We start from the raw sequence: 26110 nt of genomic DNA on the forward strand, positions 1-26110 counted from the left end.
GTACTCCTGTCCTGATAGGACTCCAAATAGTTTTAGTATTTAAAATGATAATCACTTTTTTCATTTAATTTCTTATTAATAATTTCATCTTTTAATAGAAAATTTTCAGTATCATTATTCTGATGCCTTCAGTCCTTTTTTTTCTTGTGATATACAGTCCTTTGAATTGTATTGCTGAAAAGTGCTTTATAAATAAACTTTTGATCATTTAACCACATATTTTCTTAAAGATTGAATTTCTCCATTGCGAGATCAATAAAAATGAAAAAAAAATAAACATAATTAGGATTGTTTAATACAGAAACATATTTTAGTTTTACATTTTTCAAGAATAAAGTGAACTATTTCACATATTATTAACAATAACAAATGGTTTAAGAGAAACCTTAAAACTGTGTCTAATTATCCAATACCTACTGGAGTTTTATAGATCCAATATTAAGAATTTCAGTCAAATACATCTTCAAACATTTTAATACGCTTCATCCATTTTCAAGCTTGTACTACTTATTTCCAGAAACAGCTCTGCATGAAGCAAAACATGTTTTCTAGATTGTAATGTTAGGAAAATTTTATCATTAATGATTTGTGAGTTTATTACACCTTAATATTAGCTGTTGCATGTCAGAACTGATGTTTTCCCAAATAGTTAGATTAGATGAGCTTTATTGATCTCACAGCGGAGAAATTCACTGGTCACATATTGGCATAATAATTAAAGAAGGTGCAAACAAGGAGGAAAAGATGCATTAAGAATAAACACTATATATACAGTATATCAAGATCTAGATGAGTTTATCTAATTAGGGCAGTTCCTCAGTCTGGCTACATACAGTTATAATCTTCATTCTGTATGTGGCAAAGATTTGGGAATGAAAAAAGAACAGTGCTAAGAATACACTGCAAAAACAATCTAGAAATAAGTAAACATTTCTTAAATTAAGTGTATTTCCCATTAATTTGAGCCGGTAAATAAGATGATTTGCCAATAGAATGAGTAGTTTTGCTCCTAAAATAAGATAATTGGATAACATGCACTTGAAATAAGACAATATAATTGTTTTTTCTTATTTTAAATGTAAATTGTCTTGTTCCATTGGCAAAGTGCTTCACTTACCACCTAAATTCAAGAAAAAATGCACTTATTTTAAGGGAAAATGACTTCAATTTTTTGCAGTGTAGATGTCTCCTCATCTGCAAACATGTATGATGTAATGATGTAATAATGTGGCATACTGATGTATAAAATGCTCCTCTACCTGTGCGTCTTCCGGAGAAGTGAGCCCAGTTGGTAGGCAGCTGCCTTCTGTAACTCAAAGCAACTTCTTTGATCTGAGTAAGAAGATTAAAATTTCTATCAAAATCTGTTGTCATGTGTCATGGTTATTTAATACATAAACGTTATGAAGTGTTATTTAAACCGTTTGTCCTGAGTGAAGTCTTTTCAGCAAAATGAACCGGAGAGAGAAACCTTCAAGGTGTAAACACAGAGCTTTCCTTTGACCATAACTAAAAGAATCTAATGATGAAAAAAAGTATTTTCTGCACCAAAAAACCCCCAGCAAACTGATACTATGGAAAGAAATATGTCAAAATAATCCTGAATTAAAGTTCAGGCAAGTATAACAAAAGACACAAACATTTGATTTGTACTGCTTTTTAATATTTTTATCCATTGGAAATGGTAAAATACATACAATGTAGCAAACCAAAAACAGAAAAAGCTCTTTACAGGAGTCATAGCTCATTCATACACATTCTACAGTCCAGAGGGATCCGTTAAAGTCAGCAGACGCTCTGGAGTTTCAGCTCAAAGTCTGTTTACTTCACTAACTGCTTAGCAAAAACTGATGCACTGATGTGCAAAAACTGATGTTTTAGAAGAAAATTTTTTTTTATATTTTGTTACGTAAGCCGAGTCAAAAGCATTTAAAATCTACCTATGGGCCTGGTTTGGGTAAAACTCGATGCTGTGCACAGATTAGTCAGCAGCATTAAGGTTACAGTTGGATGAGCGTGCAAGCCCCCGCTAATAAATACATTCTAGGAAGATATAAAAATCCTGTAAGTGCTGCATTTTCTTTTTAAAGTTTATGTAAGGCCCCAAATACTTTAGACCATCCATCATGCTGGCAACCTGTCCTCAAGAAATAAAATGTAATGGCTTAACAAACAAATTATACTTTTGTCTACAAAATACATTAGGATAGGTTTTTTACTCTTAATGAGTGGATCTTTTTATTTTTACTTAATTTGTTCAAGCATCTAACACAGTTAAAACACTGTATTAGAACTGCGAGTGGTTTTGTAGGTATTGTTCTGCGCCACATGAGGGCGCTAGCATCTCGTTTAACCATACACTGAAGATTTGGGATTTTAATGTCACAGCTGCAAACATAGAGTCCGGTTGAATAGTTCTTCTTCCTAAGATCTTTCCTCTGTTATTTGGAAGGAAATAAACAAACTGAATTGGGTTCATATTTAGCACATTTATCAGGTTATCATCTTCCTTTGGTGTAGTTAGTTTTGGATTGGTCTTTTGGAACATATGGCCATTATAACATCTGTACCACATGACCAACTGGCCACATGAACTCCTTTGGTCAGTTACAATAACCCTGGAAGGGTCCTGATTACGGCTAGTTAGAGGTCAAGATGTTGATGTTGTCGGTAGATTAGTCAAACTTTGTGAGTCTGCTGGAGGATGAACCAGTTCAGGATCATTCTCCCAAGAAAAGGAGATTTTAACATATTGCTGCACATCTATGCCATGTATAACCACATTAGATCCAGATCAGTCATCCCCTAATGCAGTGTTTTTTAACCCTGGTCCTCAAAGCACCCTGCTCTGCATGTTTTGGATGTTTCTGAGGTTCAACAAACCTGATTCAGATGATTGCAGTTCAGCAAAACCTGATAATCTTCTATCAATTGATAACAGGTGTGTGGAAGCTGGGAAACATCTAAAACATGCAGGGCAGTGTGCCTTGAGGCCCAGGGTTGAAAAACACTGCCCTAATGGATGCTTATCTGATTATATGAAACCCAAGCAGGACTTTACAGCCATTTAGTTTAAAAAGCAGCTAATTTCAATTCAAATTAAAGGTATAGTGCAGGATGTTCTCTACTATTAGGAAGTCCTCCTAATTGTCAATCATTCTGGTGATATGTTTACGTAAGGCCGTCCAACGTGCTCGCCCCCAATTTCACTTAGCGGTGGTGAAGCTGACATGGTGGAAAAATTGCAAATCTTCTTTTGGAAAGTGAGCTTGTATGAGTGATGCACACAGGAACTTTCAAACAGAGTGTGCACGAGGAGAAATGGGCTTGTGCACACTCTTGCACGAGTTTAATAAGCATTCCCTCATTGGGAGCGGGTACAGGGATGTACATGTGCATTTTTTTTTAAAGTGGAGTGGGCGGGTCTTTTCAAAAATTAGCTAAGATCTTCCATTATACCTTTAATGCTTCTTTTCCTAAATGTTGAAGAATATGGCTGCTACTTTAGTAGCAGATTAAACTGACTCAGAGGTTATCTCAGAATAAAAAAAACTATTTGATCGGACGTCTACATTAATCCTCAGGTTGTTTCATCCAAATTTCCATCAAATTGTGTTAAAACTTTTAAGTGCTAACTGTAGACAATGCATGTTCTGGGCAGGTTCTAGTTAAAAATCATTTTATCTATGGCTTCACTTTAGATCAACTCCAATTTGGACTTAGGTAATAATAATCTTTGATACAAAATATTTCCCCTCCTACAAAAAAAACAAAAACAAAAGTGTTAAAAAAATAAGCTGTGAAAAATGCAACATTCATAACATCAGTGATGCACTTTTAAATGCATACGCTTTACAACTTTTCTGCCAATACACTTCAGGCAAAAATAAAAGCCTTTTAGTAATCTGGATGTATACTTTATAATACAGGTATACAAGTTAAAACGAAGCAACAAAGCCAAAAAAAAATAAATATCTTAAATCACCGGAAGTTTATATATAGAACTCATATATATTTATAGGTATAGCTTACTTTTGGGTAGGGTGAGTGTTAGCGTTCTGACTCTGCTTGTTTCCACAGACAAAAACCGAGAGCCGTAAAGAAAGATGAACTCAGAACAACTCGGGGCCTTTCAGTCAAGGGTGAGTTAAACTGCCTACATGCAGCCATGCAGTGATGGTGGATGCAGAGGATCAGCTGGATTCTTCTGAGCTTACAGTGATAGTCGAAGCTACCTGCATCAGCTTCAGCTCTGCACCAAGCTTATTTCCATGTTTGGCTGTTTGCATATTTAGGTCGCCGTGGAGATTTTCTCAAAGCTCTTCGTTTGGAAAACAAAGTCAGGCACCGGATGTTGTCTAATACAGTCCCACTCAAAAAAGAAAGCCATTCAGAATATTTACAGACCCCACCAGCTGCAAAATGTCCAACAGTGTTTTTTTTGTTTTTTTCTAAGACAGCAATGGTGCAGAGTTGACCTACAGTATCATTACATACAGAAAGAAACTTTTTTTTTTTTTTTTTTTTTGGATTAAGCCGCCATATTTGTTTACAAAACTCGTGACCCTCAGAGCGGTGCACCGTTCGCGCCCTGACTCCCTGGTTCAAATCTTTGGTTGAGAAGCCTGAAAGAAACAGTCTACCTTCACACAACTTAACTTTCTCTTAAAAAAAAAGTTTAAAAAAACTGTTCAAACGTTACTATTTATACACAATCATTCCCTCTTTCTTTTCTCGGTTTACCCATCCCCGGAGGTTTAATTTAATTTACGCCTCCGTCCCACCGTCCTACACACCCACCCCCCCATCCGACACTTCCTCCGCTCTGTTCTGAAACCCATCCGAGAAGAGCCACGCATCTGAAAGGTGACAGAGCAGGAAAAAAGGGTGACAGCGTGAAAAATAGAGGCCAGACAGGAAAGAAAATTCAACCAAAGGATTTTAAAGAAAAAAGAACCGGGGTGGGGGGGAGGGTTAGCCCCGCTCCTCATCGGGCCTGCGAGGCGATTATCTTTGACACGAAGTTGACGATGGCGCTGGCGGGCTGGTCAGGGTCCATCTCAGCAAAGATGTGGCTGACGTTGTCTGTTGTGCTTCCCTGCTTCCGTGCCACAAATCCAAAGAGCCTGAAAGAAACAGGTGAGAATCTTTACGACCGAATTGACCAGGAAACACGCAGACAGGTGACGGAGCGCTCGCTTACTTTGCTGGGCCTCCCTCAGGTTTGCTCCATCTGGAAAAAAAGATCAAATATAAGGACTCCTAATAAACATTCTATAAGTTCATATTTCTTTAACAGAACTAGATCAAAATTTTAAAAATAATACTGATACTTCATACTTGTTCAGCAGCATCTCCAGAAAATATTAAATTACATTTTCTGTCTTATTCAAAGCTGCCACTTTTTTTCAGAAGCCTAAAGCACATTTTAAATTTTCTTTTATTGTGGAAAAGAAAGCAAATCTATGTAACTTTTGGCCACTAGGGGCACTAGAGCTGTAACTTCCAGGTTTAGAAGGAACACTGCACTGTTGCAAAATCAAAACATCTTCCTCTCTGTTTTAGAATCTGACAGCGGAGCACTTTAGACCAGCAGACTGAGAAGTCAAGGAGTCACTTATAAAGACGATGTACCATCAACTCTTAATTGAAATCCTCACTTGACTCATAGGCGGTCTTTGAGGGTAGAAACCCACAGAGAACAACAATTTAAGGAATGTATATTAACCTGAAAGATAATTTCATTTGTCTCAAATTAAATAAAAAAATCCTGAACTGAAGAAACAAAGGGTATGTGTTTGTCTTTCAGTCAGGTTCCCCTCACACTCATCAACCGGCATATAACTCATATTTGAAGACTTGGATGGACTTGGACTATCTTTAAAGGTCAGAATAATATGATACATTTTTCAAAAATAACATCCACATCTAGGCAGGTGCAGCACAAGAGTATAAAACGTATATTATGTAAATATTTCTCTTCTTTACTGCCTGAAATCAATGACTGCATTTAGATATTTGTTATTATAGGTGTATAATTGCCTTCACTAATAATCAAATACATCTTCATTGTTGAATCATTTTATATTCATTCATACATAAAGCTGTGCATCTTTTTGAAAAGCACTATGACAGTCTGCCATCTTGAAAGTACAGATGTCAGTGAGGGATAAAATAGTACAAACGCGTGGAATAACGACCCATTTCCCCTTGATGGCAGTTCAGTGTGATTGAGAGGTGGAGGTGAGGATTATTTGGAGAGACTGATCCAAAAACTGAAAGTTCACAGCACAATGCAGGACCATCGATATGCAGCAGCAGCAGCAAGGAACGATTTCATCATCCCCAAGGAAAGGGAAAAAGAGAACTTTTAAGAAAAACGAAACTAGAAAATAGGATGAATATCAAGGAAGCCTTCTCCAGGTAGAAGGAGTTTATGAAAGAGAAAGATTTTAAAGGCGACACTGAAGTTAGCATTTTCCCCTGACATGTAATTAAAGTGTACAGCTTTAATTAGTGCAAAGCTAACTGTTTCTGAATTCGGTTCAATTAGACAGTCCTGCTCATTACCAAAGAGAGCATAACAGTAGATCCCGCAAACATATACGGATCATGTTGTAAGTTTACGTGGGTTTAGTGGTTTTTAAAGCTGAGGAAAATGCTGGCTTTTTGTCAGTAAATCCCAGATTTTAGAAACATCACTTCCGTTTGAAAGACATGGTTACATCTGAGTTGTGGAGGCTTTTTGAGACATGGCAGCTACCATTACCGCTATACATGATTGATGGAGTGATGAATGGTGTGCTTAGACATAGTTGCTGTCATTTTATAATAAAAAAAAAAAATGAAAATGTGAATTCAAATAACTGTCCTATAAACTTAGATAGGTCCAAAATAAACAAATATTTACTCCTGGTTACGATGTCACGACTTTATATCAGGACTTTAACGCCAACTTTGACACAAAAAGAATTCTGCGGTAATAGTCAGTTGTAATTCTCTGCTGACATCAACAGATTATTATAGGAGATTGGGCGAGTGCGACACAGCAACTTATAGGATGGGAGGAGTTAAACTTGGAGCTTTCACCTTTAAAAATTTGATAACGAAAGATAACGGAAAAAAAAAGAAACATTTTAAGACAGGATTTTTTTTTAAATAGAAATTTTCTAACTTTTGGTGCAATATCGTCTGATAAAGAATACATTTATATTCATGTTTAAGCAAGAATGATTTAACATGTAAATATGACTTCCCTATGACCTTAAAGAGAAAGACTGGGGTATAACTGCTTTATGGCTTCATGTTCTCATGTAACAAGAAGAAACCTCTGGATGAGCTGGTTGAACTGTTTTAATCTCTGCTGACTCACTTCCTGTCCTGAGGGTCTGTGTTGCAGAAGGTGACAGTGTTAGCGGGGTAGTGACGTCTGAAGAACAGCCTGTAAAAGAAGAGAAAGCATTTTGTTTCATCACTGAACTACTTTGAAAGCAGAGAGCAGGGGTTGTTCTGGGAAATGAGGCGATGAAGAGCCAGGAATGGGGGGTCCATGATGGGTTCCACTGTTTTTTAATCAGTGTGTAGCAATACATTCGAAAAGAGTCAGCTGACTGCAAAATAGTTTGACGGTGTAGGGTTTGGAAAATGGCATTACTCTGTCAGAAGAAGCTTGACGAGACTTACTTCCTCTGGTTGTCTGTGAGCGTGATGCCCTGGGAGGACACCTTGAAGTGCACAACGGTGGCGGTGGGGGGGGAAGCAGCAGCCAGTGTCTCAGAAATGGCCTTGGCAACAGCCTGAGGACCCGTCAGGGACTCCATCTCCACAGAGTTTATGTAGAGAACGTTGCAAGCTGGAAGGAGAAAGAAAACACCTCAGATGTGTAAGAATTGTTGAGCAGGATCGATTCTGTTCATGCAAAAAGTGCTTCGACATCTTTCATGCTTCAAGGAACAAATCTGGGGGTTAAAGAGGGAAATCATTCCACAGAAAAGGTGACGGAGATGCTAGACGCTGCTGTTAAGAACATAGAGCGACATATAAGATGCACATTCCAGATGTGAAAATGGCTTTACCATGGGAATCAGCGGGGGCACTCTGCACTGAGATAACAAGGAAGTCAGGTTGTCAGAATGAGGACTCCTGATCTAAACACTGCCATCACTTCACAGGCTGCGCTTCAAACAGAAGAGTTAAATGTTTTACCTGCTCCTTGTTTCAGCCTTTCAGCCAGCGGGTTCGTCGCTGCGACCTCCGGAGTTTCTTCCATGAGATCTACAGAAAGAACATTTAAAAATTTAATCTGTGGAAAAAAACAACAACATAGAAACGCCTCTAAAAACCCACTGCTGATGGTTTATACCTGTGGCAGGGATGAGGAGCTTGCAGGGGAGCGCCAGAGGAGTGATGGCATGTTGGTAGACCAAGGCAGAGAGGCAACCTGCCAAACACAACAAACTTTTATAGGAACTGAAAAAAATTATATTTATGACAATTCTTTGAACTTATTCTTGGCCTCTTTTAAAGTAATAACACTTTTTATTTGTATCTCTGCAGATTGAATAAACTATTTCTGCAGTGATATGTTTTGGTTACAAGTATTTTTCAGTTTGCATATTGCTTTTTTGCAGAAAATAGTTTAATGTAATTATTTCTATAATTTTCCAGTAGAAAAGTATAGTTCAATGTTTTCATATTAAACCCGGTGAACGCTTTATGCTGTAAGTTGGAAAAAATGAAAGAAAACATGTCTATCGGCAGGACAGAACCACACTCATCTTTTTAAGTTGGGAAACGTGGATTCAAAGTCAAAAAGAGAAATATGTGGTTCTAATAGCAATATGCAGAAATAAACATAAGAAATCTGTGGCTGCATGTATTGATTTTAGCTCTTTTGAAGTTTTTTTTCTTATTCAAACAACTTTTTATTTTTTGTACTATTAGAACTTTACTCTCATTGTTATTTGGGCATTAAAAAAAAAAAATCTCTTAGAATGGCCCTAATGCTCTGTCCTACATTTCAATACATCAGTAATGACCTTTAAAGGGATAAAATCACGTTACATGACATTAAAAAAGTACTACATCGTGATGACATGTTTGTTAGTTTCTGTTAGTGATTAGTTTAGTAAATAAATCTCTTTTTTTATATTTACAATAAACCATTGAGTGTCTGGAGGTACTGTACGGTAATGCACATATATGCAGGGGGAAAAACAAGGAAGCAATGTGGCTAAGGCTGTTAGCGCCTCAAATGGAGTGAAAATACTGAAGAAAAGTAAAACCATGGAAAAAAATAAATATTGTATTTCAAGAGAGATAAGACTGGAAAAGAGATTGGGGTACAGGATAAACTTTGGTTCACTGAAGCTACGGTGTACCGGAGGCATAAGTCACTAATCTTTCTCATTATTACTGATAGAAAAGCTATTCTTAGTCACTACAGTCTAAGAAAAAACAACATTTTACACTTAGGAGAAATGAACATATGTCTTTTTATCTGTGCTCATTCCAATGAAGGTTTTAGCCTGATGTTTTTTTATTTATTTCATTTAAATATTCCTTATCTTATTTACCTTTAGGAATTTTATTTTTCCTTAAAGTTCTAAATGCTTTAATGTCAGGCACTGTGAGACTGTTGGGCTCGATTTAGTTGGTGCATCAATTTTCACTTTCTGGCTTTCTGACGGGTCTGTGGTACTGCCAGCAGATGGCGCCACACCTGTTTATGTGAGCGCATCACACCTGGTGCAGGAATTCTATTTAGGCTTAAAGGTCCATCTAAACAGATATGTCGTGTATATAAGCTTATTTTTTATTGTGCTCAAATGGTTTTTAATCTTTTTTTATAAGCATATAAATTGACTATGCCCCTTTAATATTAAAAAGAAGTTAAACTGTTGTATTTAAAATGTGAGTACATCAAACAGACCTGGGTCAGAAATCTTTGACCTATATTTACTCTGTTTCTGTGCTAAAAGTTTATTAAAGAAACCTGAAAACTACATTAACAGTCACAAAAACTCAAACAGATTTCTGGTTGTAAACACTACATAATATAATATATTGGACCTTAAAAGTTTATCTATAATATAGATAAACTTTTAAGGTCCAATAACTAGTGACTATAAATACTCAAATTTAGAAAGAATAGAAACCAGTTCTTAATTTTACTTTCTAACTCATCAGAGATGTTTGCAGATGGTCTTCCTACCAAAATAAGGCTCGTTGGGGCAACCTTTCAGCTTCACTCCTTTTGGACTGCTTTCAATCAGGAAGTGCCTCACCAGCTCGTTGGTGATGTCACCTGCAAGACGCAAGAGGAAGAATCGGTTACGGTTAGAAACTCCTTCAGTTCTTTGCTGGAATCAGGATATCAAACTCCACAGAAAACCATCCCTAGATACCTCCTACCTTTCTTGCTCTGATGCACAGATGGAGGGGGGGAGGCCACCTTCATCGCCAAGCCGTACGCCCCCCTGAATGAGTGACTGTCTCTGATCACAAAGGCTCCTGGCTCTCTGTCTTTCAGCAGGTTGATGGCTGTAAACATACAGAATTTATTTAAATGTCTTTTTTACAAAAGAAATTATCTCTGCATATTTACCTTTAAAATAATTTATTATATATCAAATTAAGTTAATATGTGGGTCAAAAGGTGCACAGATATGCTGGTTCAGATTCTCAGTCATCCAGGTCATAGCCATTCCCAAAAAAAGTTTAAAAAAAAAGCAATCCACTGGACTTTGTTTCCAAGTATGAAGACGTTTCACTTCCCATCCAGAAAGTATTTTCAATTCAAATGTCAGACATTGTGTAGAGTTGGAGGCTCTTAATAGTAGCCCAACAAACAGACCTTGATAGGACCAAAAAAAGTTCTAACGTGGGAAAAAAAAAACTAAAACCATCTGCATTTGGAGCCCGTATTTACCCGTAGTTTGAGTAGGTAAATGAGGTGGTTTGCCAATGGAATGAACATTTTTACTCTTAAAGTAAGAAATTTGATAATATGCACTTGAAATAAGACACTGCAATTGTGTTTTCTTATTTTAAGTGTAAATTGTCCTGTTCCATTGGCAAAATGTCTCTTTTACCTCCTTAATCAAAGAACAAATGCACTTTATTTAAGAAAAAAGGACTTATCCAGATTTCGATTTTTCTTCCAGTGTAGCAGCAGTTTTAGGAGCAGAACATTCACATATATAAGCATGAAATAAAAGTGCATAAAGCTGTGGGATCGGCTTTAGCTTATGCTGACCTGGCAGGTTTTTATTGTCAGTTAAGTAACATTTTTTAGTGATCCGTCAAAGTTCAGAAAAATAACGTCTCGAAACTTCTTAATCTTTTCCTCATGTTGCTGCATGTTGCATGTTGGTCAGGTTGTGTGCAGCTGCAGCATCATAGGCCCCACTCCTTCCCTGTTTAGCCGCTAGATCAACAGGTTGAATGATGGCTGAAGGAAGGGAGCGCCCTACTCTTTTCCTGCAGCTTTGCTCCTACTTTATCAGACAGGATGCAACACAAGCACTGCCACATTCAATAACTTATTAAACTCAGCGATAAAGGTAGACCACAAAAAGATGGACTTTAACGGCTTGGAGAATGAAGGTTGCCCATTGTTTAGACAGCCCCAACATGGGGAACGCAACCAAGAACCACCTCAGACCCAGAGCCACCGACTTATCCTTGCTGCTTCAGATGCTCATGTGCAAACTGAAGGTCATAGCTTAAGCACGACAACACAATCACACCATTTGCCAGACGTTCCTTCTGTCCACAATACACCATGAGATGTGGCCCAGAAATAAAATTGATCTTTAGATCAATAAAGCACACATTGACAGGAAAACCAACCTCTGATAAGTAACCAGGGTTTAAGCTTACCTTGCTCCCTGGAGATGTCAGGCTTGTACCAGAACTTGGTAGTGTCCTGAACAAATTTAACATTCAGCTTGCTCTCTGGGCTTCCATCTGCAGAGAAAATAATACGACCATGAGGATCCTTTGGTTCCTGGAAGACCTCTGATAATGAAATGATGTAAAGTCACAGTACAGGTTAAAATCTTTAATCAGATTATTTCTTCATCTTAGTGAATAGGTGATGATGATAGAAGTTCTCACCATGCCGTCTGAACCCCGATAAGTCTGGGAGGGTGTTGAAGTATCCAGCAGTACTCCCCCCACTCATTGGGGACATTATCTTCCCATTTAGGGTCCCGTAGGACAGCGCTCCGTTTGGTCTATCTCCGCTCGACATGCGTCTTTTCTCTGGGAGTTGAGGCTGGAAACCTGGGGCCGGGCTACCCTGCCTGAAACCTATGCCCATCCCACCATCTGGGTAGCCAGCGGGGGAAATGGGGAAGGAGGGAGTGGGGGGTCCCTGGTAGCCCGAAGAGCTACTCTGTCTCGACAGGTTTCCATGTCTTTCATCTGGTGTAGTGTAGCCGCTGTGCATGGGGTGGCGATCTAAACTGGGGCTTCTCTGCGACATCTGTGGAACAGATGGGTGACGGCCCAGCACTGGGCTTCCCTGTTGGTGTGTGATAGATGGCTGTCTGCTAAGAACAGGGCTGCTCTGAATGGGCTGACCCAAAGATGGCTGCCTGCTGAGGACGGGGCTGTGCTGTGATCCCTGTCCTAAAGAGGCCTGTCTGTTGAGAACGGGACTGCCCGGCGCCCCCTGTGACCGATGACGACCAAGGACTGGGCTGCCACCCAGCCCTGCCATCACTACTTCAAAGCCGTTAGACGGGGACTTCTGACGCGGCTGGATGGGTGCATCTTGTTTAACGCTGAAGTGCTGCTGAAGGACTGGGTTGTAGTTGGAGCTGTGGAAGTTGGGCTGTTGCTGGAGACCTTCATGGTTAAATGTGGTCTTGGAGGGTTCTGAGATAGCTGGGCTGGAATTGGAGTTTGGATAGCTACCCAATAGGCTGCTAGGGCCAAGATAGGACAGTGTTGGGGTTGTGGATCCGAGATAGGAGGAGGTTGGGGAGCTGGAGTCCAGGTAGGGAGAACTGGATGGATTTAGGTCTTGATTGGATGGAGAACGAGTCGTGTAAGAACTTTCTGTAGGATGGGAGTGGAACCCAGAATCAACAGTTGGTTGGGAAGGGATGTTAATGATGCTCTCTGCTTGGAGACGGTCTCTGAAATCGAGGGGGAAGGTCTGTCAGTCAATTTCTTTTAGCGAGTTTGACAGAGATTAAAGTTATTTAACGTTTAAAGGTTTATAAAGCTGTCAGCAGTTACTTTAAAGATACCCACAGTGCTTGGTAGCATAACTGACTCACCCCTGTGAGATCTGGATGGGACTGCTGCTTGATAAAGGTGGGTTCAGTGTATGGCTGGCCGGGCTCAGACTCTTGGGGTCACCAGGGGGACTGAGGCTCTGAGGTGATGATGGCGGCTCCCCAGCCACCACAGCAGACCTCGCCACAGACTCCACATAGCTTCTTGGGCCTTAACAGGAAAAAATGAAAACCCAATACTTCATTTTATAACATCCTCAACCTGTAAATAATTGATCTCTACATTGATCTTTGACAATTTGTCATTTTAGTGAATGACTAGTGCAATGAAAGGGTCAAATAAAAAGAGAGGAAGTTCATTTAGCTACAGTGAAGGCACCGTTGAGAAAAGATGAGTGAGTAAAAAATAGCGCTGCCAAGGAAGATCTTAAAGGGCATATCATCATCATCTCTATGACACAAACATTAAAAAATTAAAATTCTTTTTTTTCTGATTCAAATTTTTAAAACTAAAATCTTTTGACTGATTCCCAATAAAACAGCAAGGCACTACCATATATGGATGATGACCAGTTCTGATCATTAGGTTGAATTATGGTAAGAATGCTGGTAAGAAGTGGAGCAAAATTTACAGCTCCATGGTGGTGAAGTCCAGGCAGACTGCGCTTATCACAGAGAGCTTTTAATCTCTGACAAGGTTGTTGACTGTTTTATATCTTCTTCTTAAGCAAGCTTTGCTATGACCACTTTAGTCCATACTGAATGTTTTCTTACGTTTGATATAAAAGTGAAGCTATAACACCTGAGCACAGCTTGACAAGACGAATATGATAAAAAATGCCCTTTAAGATAAATGACATGACTGCGGATGATACGCTCGAGTTCCAGCAATGATCTCTAAACTTACCTCCCTCACTTTGACTGCTCTCTTCATCTGTTGCATAATTAGAGATGAACCCAGAAGCAAAATATTGTAAAGAACAATACAGTTCAGAATTGAAGAGTCCTAGAATTGGCATTTTAATTGTTCTTGGAGCTTACGGCTGTAGTGTCAAATAAACATTGAGTTTATGATCATATGTTTTAAACTTTGAGTAATTATTAAAGTTAATTATGAGTCCAAAGTTTGGTATTTCCTGGTATACAGTAGCAGCCATTCAAAATGGCCCTTCCCAGTAAAATGCCAGCCAAATAACAGCCCACTTCCCTGCAACTCCCAGCAAAATCGCCTCCAACTGCCAGCCAAGGACCAGCCAAGGGCCATGAAGGAAAGTGGGGAAATTTTGAATGGATACTACTGTATGAGCTCATAGACATCTTGATGGTTTCAGAACCAACCTGAGCCTGTTTGGTTGAGGAGGATCTCTGCCGGGTTGTGGGGCTTCAACCCCAGGGCGGACAGGGGAGTCTTGGCGAGACCAGGAGGGGAGCGGCCTGAAGGAAAGAAATTAGACAGCGTCACACAACGACAGCAGACCTACCGCCATGATGACAGCTGGTACCTGTTGATACAGTCTGACTGAAAAACATTCATTTTTCATATAAACTCTGGTGTCATTCCAGACGGCAGTTTTTATTTTTCCTCAAAGACAACCAGGTAAGGAGCTGTCAACATGTTCGGGTTGGTTTACACACAAAGAGCAAAAGGTGGGTGTTCCCATGCTTCATGCTCTGATGAAGGATCAAAACATGCAGGTGAGCACTTTCAATCAGACTCTGACCCGATCTACCAGTAGGTGCCAAAAAATGAAATGATAATAAAGCTGAACCAAGTCAAACCAATAAACTTAGAAAGCACGCAGAAAGAAGGTGGCTTTTTGGGACTTTAAACTAAATTTTGAGGGACTTTTTAATTTGCAAATTTAGTCTTTTTGTATTTTACTTTTGAAGCACAGAAAACCCATGCAATAAATCAACATTTATGCCAAAGAAAAAAGAAATAAAGTGAATGGATTCTTTAGGCTTAAAAACTTCTGATCCTACAGTACTGAAACAGCAGATCTTTGTTTTACTCATGGTTACTGTATATTTGATTACTAGCTTTAATCTATTGTTTTTTTAATGAGGCAGTCAATTATCTTCATCTGGAAACCTTTATTTTCAATTCATTAAAAATAAAATTTAGAAGATAATTTCTCTTTTGATTAAATGCTCTCCAAATTGTAGCTTTGTGGTCTTTCAACTAAAAATCATCTGACCAAACAACTGAATTGATTAAGTCGATACTGCGACTAAACTTAGTGGGGAAACCATGTTTCCTGCTCTAAGGAATCCTAAATTGGGATATGGTTTTATCGTCCATGCATCCCAGAGGTAAAGAAAGCCCTAGACCACAATAATACAGCTTTGTTTTTCCTTTCATGCGGAACTATAACTAAACAGCAACACAAAAATAAAGGGTAACAATGAATGAACAAGCAGGGTGCTGTTGCAGGGAAACAAGGTGGCAATGGGAACTCAGTCACAGGAACACGGAGAGCAGCAGCCACTGAGGGTCGGGGTGGTTTATAAAAATGCTGCTCATGAACAGATCTCATTTCAGTTTGTCTCACGCCAAAGCAGTGCAGGGTTGTGATAAGCGATGGCCAAATAACACTCAGGCACATAGACAGAGGTCGGTGAGGGTGGGGGGGGGCAATATGGCTGACGGCTTGGGACAGTGGATCTCCCCTCCAGGGTCGTGCATCCTTCACTTACCAAAGAATCCCAATCAATTCTTTGAAACTGCACCTCTGATCACAGATGGTGCGAGTGTGCAGAGATGTGAAGACCGTAACCGATCCTCAAACATGCACTTTAAAGACGTTTGGCAGGAGAATAAAAAAACTTTTCTTAATAACTTGTAGTTTTTTTTTTGTTGTTTATCCAGGAGAGAAAACTTTTTTCTTAAATTATTGGAGGGCGCAGAAGGACATAAAACTGCAGCAGAGGAACTGAAATATTTTTTATAAAAACTAGGAACGCTGACAGTAATTTTGATATATACAGCAAAGCTGAAATACAAAGGAAAATCTCTTTTAACATTACTCTTTGGCTAAAGGTTTACTGGAACATATGAAAGACCTTAGTAAGGATCATTATCTATAAGACTTCAAAACATAATCTAAAGATCAGTGAAAACCATCTCAAACCAAGTCTATTTTCCCTTCCTTTCAGCAGAAATAACAATAATTTGCTACTAGAATGAAAATTATCACCCCTTAAGTAAGATTATTATATTTAAGTAAGTTGGAAAGTTGTTGTTTTTTCTACTTTAAATGCAAAATTTTTATCCAGGTCATTTGCAAATATTGCAATTCTGTTTTTTATAATAATTATTAATTAATTTAGAAGTGAAGTTAAATATCCAGGGTGAATTTTCAGGAATTTCATGCCAGTTTATCCACAAACAGCAGTAACAGCCGGTTACTGGTTGCCTTTGCTATCTTTGCTTCTTTCTGTATCTCTGCTTGTCTCCTTGAACCCCAGTCAGCCTCAGCAGACGACCGCTCACACTGAACCTGGTTCAGCTGGAGGTTTCTTCCTGTTAAAAGAGTTTTTCCTCTCCACTGTCGCAATAAGCATGCTTAGTGTGAGAGATTGCTTTCGAGTCAATGAGTCGATGCAATCAGCTGGTTTTGCTTAGATAGAAAACTTTGAAACAATCAGACTGGATGAGCTGGTTGAAATGTCTCTGTAAAATACCTTGACATGACATTTGTTGTGAATTGATGCTATATAAATAAAAGCAATTGATTTGGAAATCCATCAAAACTTTATTTCCATTGGAGTTGTTTAAAATTGCAGTAAATTCTTAAAAGATTTAAAAAGGTTGCTTATAATTGAATTTTTGAAGTTTTACTAAATTTGTCTGAAAAAGTTATAAATTAACCTGACTTTCTGAATTTTAAAGATCAAGTTTTAGTTTTTTAAATCTACTTTTAGGCTTATGAATGACTTGAATATTTAAGCTCCACAGTGCCATCTGTCAGCCGGAGGGGGACTTACACAGGTTGAAGTAAGGGGTTTGTGGTGAGACGGGGAAGGCGGGGGTTTGGGTTAACGCCTCACCACCAAATGTGGCTGTAGGACTGACGGGGCCTCCCTCCATTTCCTCAAAGGCCTCCCGGTAGCTGTGCATGTTTCTCTGCAGAGGTGGAAAAAAGCAGGTCAGAACACAAACACTTTGAAAATCCTCTGATCCCGGCGCATGTTTTCTACCTCCTTGGGACGTCCTCCAGGGTTCATCGCTATGGCGTTGACAAACTCTGGAGAAACGCAGCGGATGGGTGAGCGAACGGGGACATCTGGGGACAGAGCGTCGTCTGAGTGTCCCTCACTGGTGACGCGGCGTCGGGGAAGGATTGCTGGTTCATCCAAAGGGGCTGGACGTGCCTGGACCCCTGAGGTGACGCATGAAGAAGGGTTAAGTGTCAAATATATCAAGGGATCCCTGGTTGTGGTGATTGAAACACAAGCTCTGCATTTGTACAGCAGCCTGTTGGTCAGAATAAAACTTACTTTTATTGTCAACATGCACTCTGCAAGGTTACAAAAGGAGTAAATGCACAGCAAACCTTCGACCATCATAAAATATTCCCACTCTGCAGCTAAACGGTCAAATCAATGTTATTAAAATCCCAACCAGGAAAATTAACAGGCAGAAATACACTTAATAAAAATCAGACATTGGCAGTTCCTCAAAGCTGTGAGTAAGCTTATCTTCATTAATCTGCTTAAACTTTCAGAGCCAGGCAGAAACTTAACAGCATTAGAGCGAAACAAGAGCGCAGTTAAAGTTTTAAAGCAAATATCCAACAATCCGTCTAGTAAAAAGTTGGAGAAGTAAAGCCTGAATTCAGAAACATGGTGTCAGTGTGTTAACCCGTCAGCAGCTGCCTCACACTTTGGATTAAGATCTGAAGCTGGAGAAACTCAACTAATTTAAGTACAGAGAAACATTTTCATGTCCTGTGTTTGTTCTGAGGCAGTTTACCCTCTAAGGTTTCACAGTCTGATGGCTGCTTTACATTTTAATCAGAGATCTTATTCTTCAAAATACCCAAAACTGTTATTACTGATGGAAATAATCGACATGTTTAAAATCTGCTGGGGGAAAAAAGGCGCTTTAAAATAATGAACCTGATTAAACCAAAACAAACTCCCCACTCTGAAGTTTAACAGAGACTGAGGAAACCGAATGATTTGCACCCTGGTGAGCATGTTTCAAAGTTAAAATAAATGTTTTTAACTTGGATTTAATAACTGAGTATCCTGCAAAATCAACCAAAATGATCCACCCGCACTGTTTCCCAGCACGAATGCTGCTGTTCATTGATCGTATTCAATTTAAAGTAGAATTAAAAAACAAAAATCATCACGTTTAATAGTTTTAGTTTCATTCTGTTGAATGTGTTGAATCCAATTCTTACTTCTGTTCCTTTAATGAAGAAGCTGAAATGTATTCTAAAAGAGAACTTACTCTAGTCCACATAGAGCCTTGCAAAACTAGACATGTTGAGAATAAGATTATGATAAAATTAAGTCTACATCAGCATGATCGGCCATGATGGGCTAAAAATACCAGCTCTCACTGGATATAAGGTGTTAGCATACCGTCTCAGTGAGGTTCTATAAATCCACTCATTCGCTCAGGACAGAGATATGAGGATTTAAAACAAATCAACATTATTTTAAATTAATTCTGACATGTCCAGGTCATTTTACCTGAGAGAGATCAAGAGTTTCACCTGATAACAGGAAGGATGAACTACATTGAACCTGCTCCTTTATTCCTTTAACATGCTAGATTCAGCAATATTGGCAGCCTTAAATCCTTAAATTAAAATTAAATGAAACACAACCCAAAAAAACAAAAAACAAAAAAAAAAACAATAATAGTATTCATAATTGATTCATGAGTTCTGCTGCCTCTACAAATCTGAACTGGGACCTGATATTACCATACCATAATAAGGCAAATAAGGTAATAAGGTTGCTGAGTAAAGCAACTTTTCACACTGAAGAAACTGTTCTAAAAAGTACTAATTTCATAAATTAAGTATTTTTGCTCTTACGATGAGCAAGTGATGATGTTCTTCCAAAGGAATGAGTATTTTGGCTTTTAATCATTAGATATTATGCACGTTTTGTTCTTATTTTAAACATAAATGATCTAATTCCACTAGCGAATGGACTTATCTGTTCATATAGGAGGAAATACATTTTCATTCATATATTTAATTGTTTGCAGTGTAAAAATAGTGTCTGCTGATTGGCTCCTGGTCAACTGCTCCCTGCAGTAACATGTCTCAAACTAAAGGAACATTTTTACAGCACCATCTGTATGCATCATTTGTTTAGCTAAGGCAAATCATTATAAATGCAAATAAACATTTTAGTTCTGTAACTATCAGGATTTAACCTGTTAATATAGTTTCCAGGGAACAAAGAGAGATATGCAAACAGGGATGTACTGCAGTGTTTCAGCCATAGATGAAAAAAGGCTGATTAGAAATGGTGGAGGACACATCAGAGCAGATGTCCTGCAGCCCCACATGATCAGTTTTTGTATCCAGTAACACCCCTTGTTTGGTAGAAATCTGTTTTGTTTTTTGTTTTCCAGGTTAAAAAAAAAGAGTAACACACCCACCCAGAGACAGAGCCCGGAAAACCCAGGCCCACATGTGTTCAAAACATACACCTCCCTACGGCACAGCGCTGTGAAGCAGCACGCTGTTACCACAGCAACGGCTAATGGTTAACAGCTGCTGATTCCAGATTATTTTCCACATCGTTTTGATTTAAAGTCCGACCATCCAGCGGAAGCAGCGCGACGCTCAGGTGATCAGGGCGGCTCTTTCAGATCTTCACACCTGCCACTGTTAGAGGTCATTTAAGGAGCTCAACCAATAATGACTTCACTGCTGCTCCTTCACACAGTTAATACATCAACACCTAATTCCTCTGTAAGCTCTAGGGGTGTTGAGTCTCTTGGGAACATCTCTGGTGAGGAATCCTGAACATTTGGATCGGGTCACTGGTTCTCAGAGGACATATTCATCTTCACTGACGTCTGGAGACTCCTCTGGTCTCCATTTAACATTTTGTCCTATTGTGTAACCCATGAAAAAGGTATAAAAGTGATAAAAGTGGCTTTGAAAGAGGCCAGTGTATCCTGGCTTCAGTATTGTTCCCCATCTTTGGCAAAACATATCTTGTGACACACTCTCTCCTGGTAGGACACAGAGCCTCCTTTGTTCCTCCTCTGTCCTGTTACTCTGAAACATTTAACATTATCCCTCTGGCTTGTTTGTTTCATGCTCTACCCCTCCTTTACCTTTTTGAAAATTAAGAAAGGAAACTGCAACTCAGAACAAACATGCATGATGAAGAGATTTGGTGATGACAGAAATAGTTTTTAGTGAAGCAGGGAAAGACGACAGAAACGAGTCAATGCAAAACAATGCCCACCACACCCAACAGGTAAAGAAGAAACAATTTCGAACTCAGAAAGAAGAAACGCTCAGATAAACGGGAAAAGCATCTCCCGTTTTCCTGACGTTTCCCTTCAGACCGGATGTGAGAACCAACCCGAGAGGGAGTGAGAGCGGCGGTGCTCTGACTGAGAAGAGGTCATGCTGGGGTTGATGTTTTGGACTCGAGCCGAGTACTCTGGACAAACACATGAATGATGGAAGAAAGGAGATTAAGATAAAACTTATAGGAGGAGGAGAAGAGAGAGGATGAGGTCATCTGAAAACAACAGCAAAGGAAGAAGATAAGAGATATCTTATGCTCCTGTTTACAGTCTGCACATGGAACGTTGGCTCACATGACGGCAAAACTAAAACAAAACCCAACAGTCTAACATTATATCAGCAATTAAAGGACTTGAAGCATAGCTTGGATTCTAGAATGCCTCCTTGTGGCTCTGCTTCATGTTGACTCTGTCCTGCTAAACCATCTGCAGGATGTCTCATGCTTTTATCTGGACACTGTCAACCTGCTGGACTAGAAAACCCTTCCTGTTTAAGGCTGAGTGATGTCGACTGCCAGGAAACCAGATAAAGGCAGAGCGTGTGTTTCAACAGAGATTTGTTTATATTTCAGCAATGGTTAATGGCATAGGCCATCTTTCTCCTCAACAGTTTTTCTACAGCAGACCAAATGTGGCCAAGCTACTGTTAAAAATTCCAACTCATTACTGTGGCTTAAAAAAAGGTTACAAACCAGGTGTCAAAACACAAGCTTTTTGAGACATAAATCACTCAAAACTCAATAAATAATTTCAGCCATGTTTCCACATTGATTAAGTTCTGTACATAAAAGAAGTCATCACCCAGAAATCTTACTTTTTCATGTTAAAAACCTGCATAAGTGTTGAATTGTTGAACTGAACCATGTTTTTTTTTCCCCACACTGTTTACATTTGATCACTGCTGCATTTTAAGGAATGGAAATGTTATGAAAGCAGCAAAAAACAAAATTTCATTTTGTATAAACTCTGTGTATACAACATGACAATAAAAAAGTTGTCTAAGTTGAATTAAAGCCTGTTTGAAAATCCAGGCTTTATGAAATGGACATGTTTTCTTTGCTATTTAATCCAGAATATTCCATATGAGCACACTCTATACAGAGTAGGATTTGGGTCCTCTTCCTTGTTTACATCATTCGTTGAAGGTGCTAACATTAGCCTCTTTTTATCACCATGTCTGTCTCTATTCCACCAAAAAGGAGCTTTCTAACAATCCAGGAAAATAGTCCAACCATGATACAACCAGGAAACAATGGTAAACAGACCATGGCTATCTCCTAATGTGGCTAATGTTACATCGATATAAATGCGCATACCAGTCAGATTCTAGACCATGCCCTTGTGAGGAAAAAAAAGGAGGCATGACAAGGAGTCTCTGAGCTCTATTTATTTTCTAATAAAAACATGATTATCAAAACTGTTTCTGAAGAATGACGCATGTAAAATATCAGGTTAAGATGTTTTTAAGACCCTAAAAGAAACTTATCTGCAAAGAGAAATAATGCATATGGCGTATCTTAAATCTTGGGCCAAAATCCTTGGACAAGTTCTCTGGATCAAACTGCTGGTCTGATCCAGCGAACAGTAAAATCAGTAGTTTTGTTATGTTGGATTTGCTCTTAGACTGTCTACAAGGCTAAAAAATATAAGATATATATAATATATTCTTAAGATAAATATAAGAATAATAAAATTGCTGGTTTTTAACAGAAATCCACAGAGTTTGTTTCAAAACTTGAAAAATGACCAACTATTCATAACTTTATTCAACTTACCAAAAACCTCAGCTCCGGCTGAAAAAAGCTCACCATGTTCTACAGTGGGCGTGGTGTTCTAGTGATACAGCCTACTTTTTTGTGCTGACCATAACTATTGGGCTTATGGCCCAAACAATCCAGTTGGTTTCCATCCATCCAGAACATTCTCCCTAAAGGATTTAGAAGATTTTTGACCAGGCCTAGCTGTTCTCTCTTATCACTAAAATGTGCTCCAGTTTGAACTCATTGGGAAGATGCTGGGGTATGTACTTTAGAAGCCACTATATCTGCTGTTTTGTAAATGGCCAATGAAATATTCACACATATTCTGGCACTGATGGTGGCAAGTTACATTGTAGCCACAACTGCACTGAGGCGCGGCGGCTGTAGCAAGGCTGTGATACACAAGCACTACCCTGCCTTCTGACCATCAGTAGGTAATGTGGGCATGGCCAAGGTCACAATGAAGTGAATGGAGCTGAGGTTCACTGGCGATCCTCAAGCCTCAGGACAAACATTCTCCCGACGTTGCCACTGTCGTTTGTCCTTATTGTTAATTTACAAGTGTGAATAAAATAAAATAAAAATCAAAATAAACAAATAAACAGGTCTTACCAGCCACTCTCTGTGCCACCAGACCTTCTACATTGAAAACTTCCTCTGGTTCACTGTCTCTTGGTTGAGATGATACTGAGGCAGCACTAGGGCTTCTTTGAGATTGAGGAACCTCTGAGAATTGGGTCTGTATACTTGTTGGGAATGTGCTTGACGGTTTGAACTGATGGTGGCTGCTTAAAGAGGGCAGGGTTTGTGAAGAACCAATGGTTGAAGAGGAGTAATTTGAAGGTACATTGAAAGGTGTAGGCTCGGGTGAGCCTGGCTTTCCAGATGACGTGTGAGCTGTTGACAAATGGCTAGCCAAGCTGGACACAGGAGCAGGAACATGAAGGGCAGCATCAGTCTTGTGGGACGGTCTGGTTTGGCTCTGGGAGAAAGACGGCTGCGTGGTAACTACGACTTCCCTCAATGGGGTGCTTTGGGATTTTGACACAGCTGAATGGCCAGGTTGCAGGTCCAGCATGAGCAGGTTGAGGGTTTCAATAGACTGCTCAATCTCTTCCTGAGAGGCACTGTGTCGGTGCGGGAACTGTGGCAGGCTATGATGAGTGGACATCGACATCGATGGAAGTGGACTAAAGGTGATGCCTTCAGTTACAGGCTCCTCTGGAACTCCAAACCGCTGCCAGACATTTAGACCACGCTGGACGGCATCTCTGCTGCTGGTGGTGCGGGCTGGAGCCTCTGGCATGGACTTGGGCTCGGCACCAAAGGAACGAGAGCGGAACAGGCTGCCATTCTGTGTAGCCATGTAGTTTTCCGGTGGTGCTGTCGGGTCACTCTGCATTTGACCACCAGGTCTATTTGACCTGCTAACATAGGACTGAATGGTTTCTAGAGGTTTTTGCAGGACATTGCGCTCCAGATATGGCACAGGCTCATGGCCGTTGCTAAATCCCTCAGACTGGTAGTAAAGGTCAGCGGGTGTAGCTCGTCCATCTGTGGAAGAAAATGTCCCCAGACTGTCCACACTGTTGCCCTCTTGGCTGGTGGGCAGTTCATCATCTAGGATGTCCGTTTCTCGGTCAATGCCGTTGTGCCCATTAACATGGACCTGGGCGGGCACCAGGTGAAGCATTCCTGCACTGGCAGTAGATGTTTGGGTGGAAAGATAGGCCTGTCTGTGCAAGGGCCCCTCCAATCCACTCAGTAGTTGCTCTAACTCCTTCTTCTCCTTGGGACTTATAGGTTGTATAACTGGTGGAGCTTGTTGATGGACCGAAGGTAACTCCTCGCCCGCAGTAATGTGAGTCTGGCTCACAGTGGAAGCTTGTGTGGCTGATGTGGCTTCATCAGTTCGGTCAGTTTTGATGGAGGCGGTGGAGTTTCCTGAATCACTGCTCACTGACAGGGCCTGGTCACCGGCTGGTAAAGTGTGTTCAACAGCAGCGGCTGGAAGTCCATTCGACGTAACTGGTCCTTCAGAAGACTCCTTTTTACGAACTTTGGCATAGAGACTCCCATCCAGAGGTCCTTGGGTATGGATGACGTCTGAAACAAGCAGAACAACATGTATTTAGTCCGATCAGGATAAACAGGGTCATCAACAATGTCTCAGTTTTTCACATTTATATTCAGCTGCCCACACATTTCTGAAGTTACAGCTGCTAGGGAACTAGAAGTACAACTGTGCAATCTACTAAAAATAGAGGTATTCATCCATAAATAAAGAAGAAAACTGTGTAAAGCTATGAAAAAAGGGCATTCAGAAAATAGTCAGGGGCCTGCCAAGGAAGTTCCTGGCAAATGTCCACTTTTTCTACCAGCTTCAGGAAATGAACATTTACTGCAGCTCACTGTGGAAAATATGATGAAATCACCAGTTAGGCTTTTTAAAGATAAATATGCACCATCTGACTAACACCAGTTCATCAGAAGATATTTCTTGTGTTTATGGCTCAACCTTTCACGTACAGCTGCAGCGAAGCCTTGGGAAGATATAGGGTGACCCAGTCAGAAAGACTTAGTCATCATAGGGAAATTTTCCCTCACTGACTAAGAAAGGCCAGAAGGGTTCTCCTGGCCTAAAAAAAAAACTCACAAATACAACATATAAAAGCCAAGTAGAAGGTTAAGATTGGAACCCCAAACAAAGCACAGTTCTCCTCCATCATCAGTGAACAATGGGAACCAGAGCCGAACGATCACGCAATGCATTTGAGCAGACAAATAAAAAATGTGAGTTAGTTTAAATTTAGAAATGGACAACACTTCTGAAGAGGAGAGCAAATGGTTCTTTCATCTTTTACCAAAGTTCCCTAGAACCAGCATGACCCAAAAAAAAGAATAGACATGTGTCATTTTATCAATTTCCAGCGGTGAGAAGAGCTGCGTAAAGATGCTGCCTTTGTCCAAAACCTATAGATGTTCTCATTTCTGCATTAGTGAAAACAGGCCTTTGTCTTGGAGCTCAGTGGGCGTGCACTGGCCGGCCATGGCGGCGCTCCTGGGCTGACCTTAGACAAGCTGCCAAGGAGAGGCTGCTAATTTACCATTACACAATCTGCAAGGTTATGGAACATAAATGTTTCCAGGTTTGCATAGAAGGCCTGGATGCAACAAAAATAACAACAATTCAGCTACTAACAGATTGTATGGACGGCAAAATGTTCTCCAGTTTAATTGATAAATATGCCAATAAATACCTCCTTGTTGTACATATATTCTTTTATTATGGATTCTGAGTCTGTTTCAGACTTTGAAAACATTTTTAGTGAGAGTGGAGAATAAAGGCGTGGGAACCATGTGATCCATGTGAGTAATGGGTTGCCATGGTTACAAGCTAAAGAAGCACATTCGCACATCCCTTTTTGTCCAGCTTCGGATTGTAAAAGTTTCTGTGATTTCTTCGTTTCCAACAGAGTTTCTTTCAAGTTTGACATATGTGGAAAATCTGCCAAGGGAAAAGCAAAAAAAAAAGTCCGACTGCTCTGAATGTGGTGAAGTACGATCTACAGCGTTCCAAA

General features: G+C 39.7%; 1 protein-coding gene across 12 annotated transcripts in view; it reads right to left on the reverse strand.

The window, feature by feature from the left end:
• Nucleotides 1-4435: 4435 nt before the first annotated feature.
• Nucleotides 4436-26110, reverse strand: part of tns1b (tensin 1b) — a 184041-nt gene continuing 162366 nt past the window's right edge. For 5 of the 12 annotated variants that reach the window (XM_038300269.1, XM_038300265.1, XM_038300264.1 and 2 more), the window contains 17 exons: nt 23142-24635; nt 20823-20903; nt 17451-17632; nt 17238-17376; nt 14589-14684; nt 13293-13461; nt 12121-13148; nt 11884-12021; nt 10414-10542; nt 10214-10306; nt 8363-8440; nt 8206-8274; nt 8076-8102; nt 7684-7852; nt 7373-7441; nt 5204-5233; nt 4436-5126 (listed from right to left, as the gene is read on the reverse strand). In XM_038300269.1, coding sequence (XP_038156197.1) covers nt 4988-5126; nt 5204-5233; nt 7373-7441; nt 7684-7852; nt 8076-8102; nt 8206-8274; nt 8363-8440; nt 10214-10306; nt 10414-10542; nt 11884-12021; nt 12121-13148; nt 13293-13461; nt 14589-14684; nt 17238-17376; nt 17451-17632; nt 20823-20903; nt 23142-24635 — 4130 coding nt within the window. In that variant the 3' untranslated portion in view covers nt 4436-4987. The remainder of the gene's footprint in view (nt 5127-5203; nt 5234-7372; nt 7442-7683; nt 7853-8075; nt 8103-8205; nt 8275-8362; nt 8441-10213; nt 10307-10413; nt 10543-11883; nt 12022-12120; nt 13149-13292; nt 13462-14588; nt 14685-17237; nt 17377-17450; nt 17633-20822; nt 20904-23141; nt 24636-26110) is intronic. The other 7 variants (XM_038300275.1, XM_038300267.1, XM_038300276.1 and 4 more) reach the window with 5 other exon arrangements.

The sequence above is a fragment of the Cyprinodon tularosa genome, unplaced genomic scaffold (assembly GCF_016077235.1).
Source record: "Cyprinodon tularosa strain WSP-4 unplaced genomic scaffold, ASM1607723v1 ctg444, whole genome shotgun sequence".
Taxonomy (NCBI): domain Eukaryota; kingdom Metazoa; phylum Chordata; class Actinopteri; order Cyprinodontiformes; family Cyprinodontidae; genus Cyprinodon; species Cyprinodon tularosa.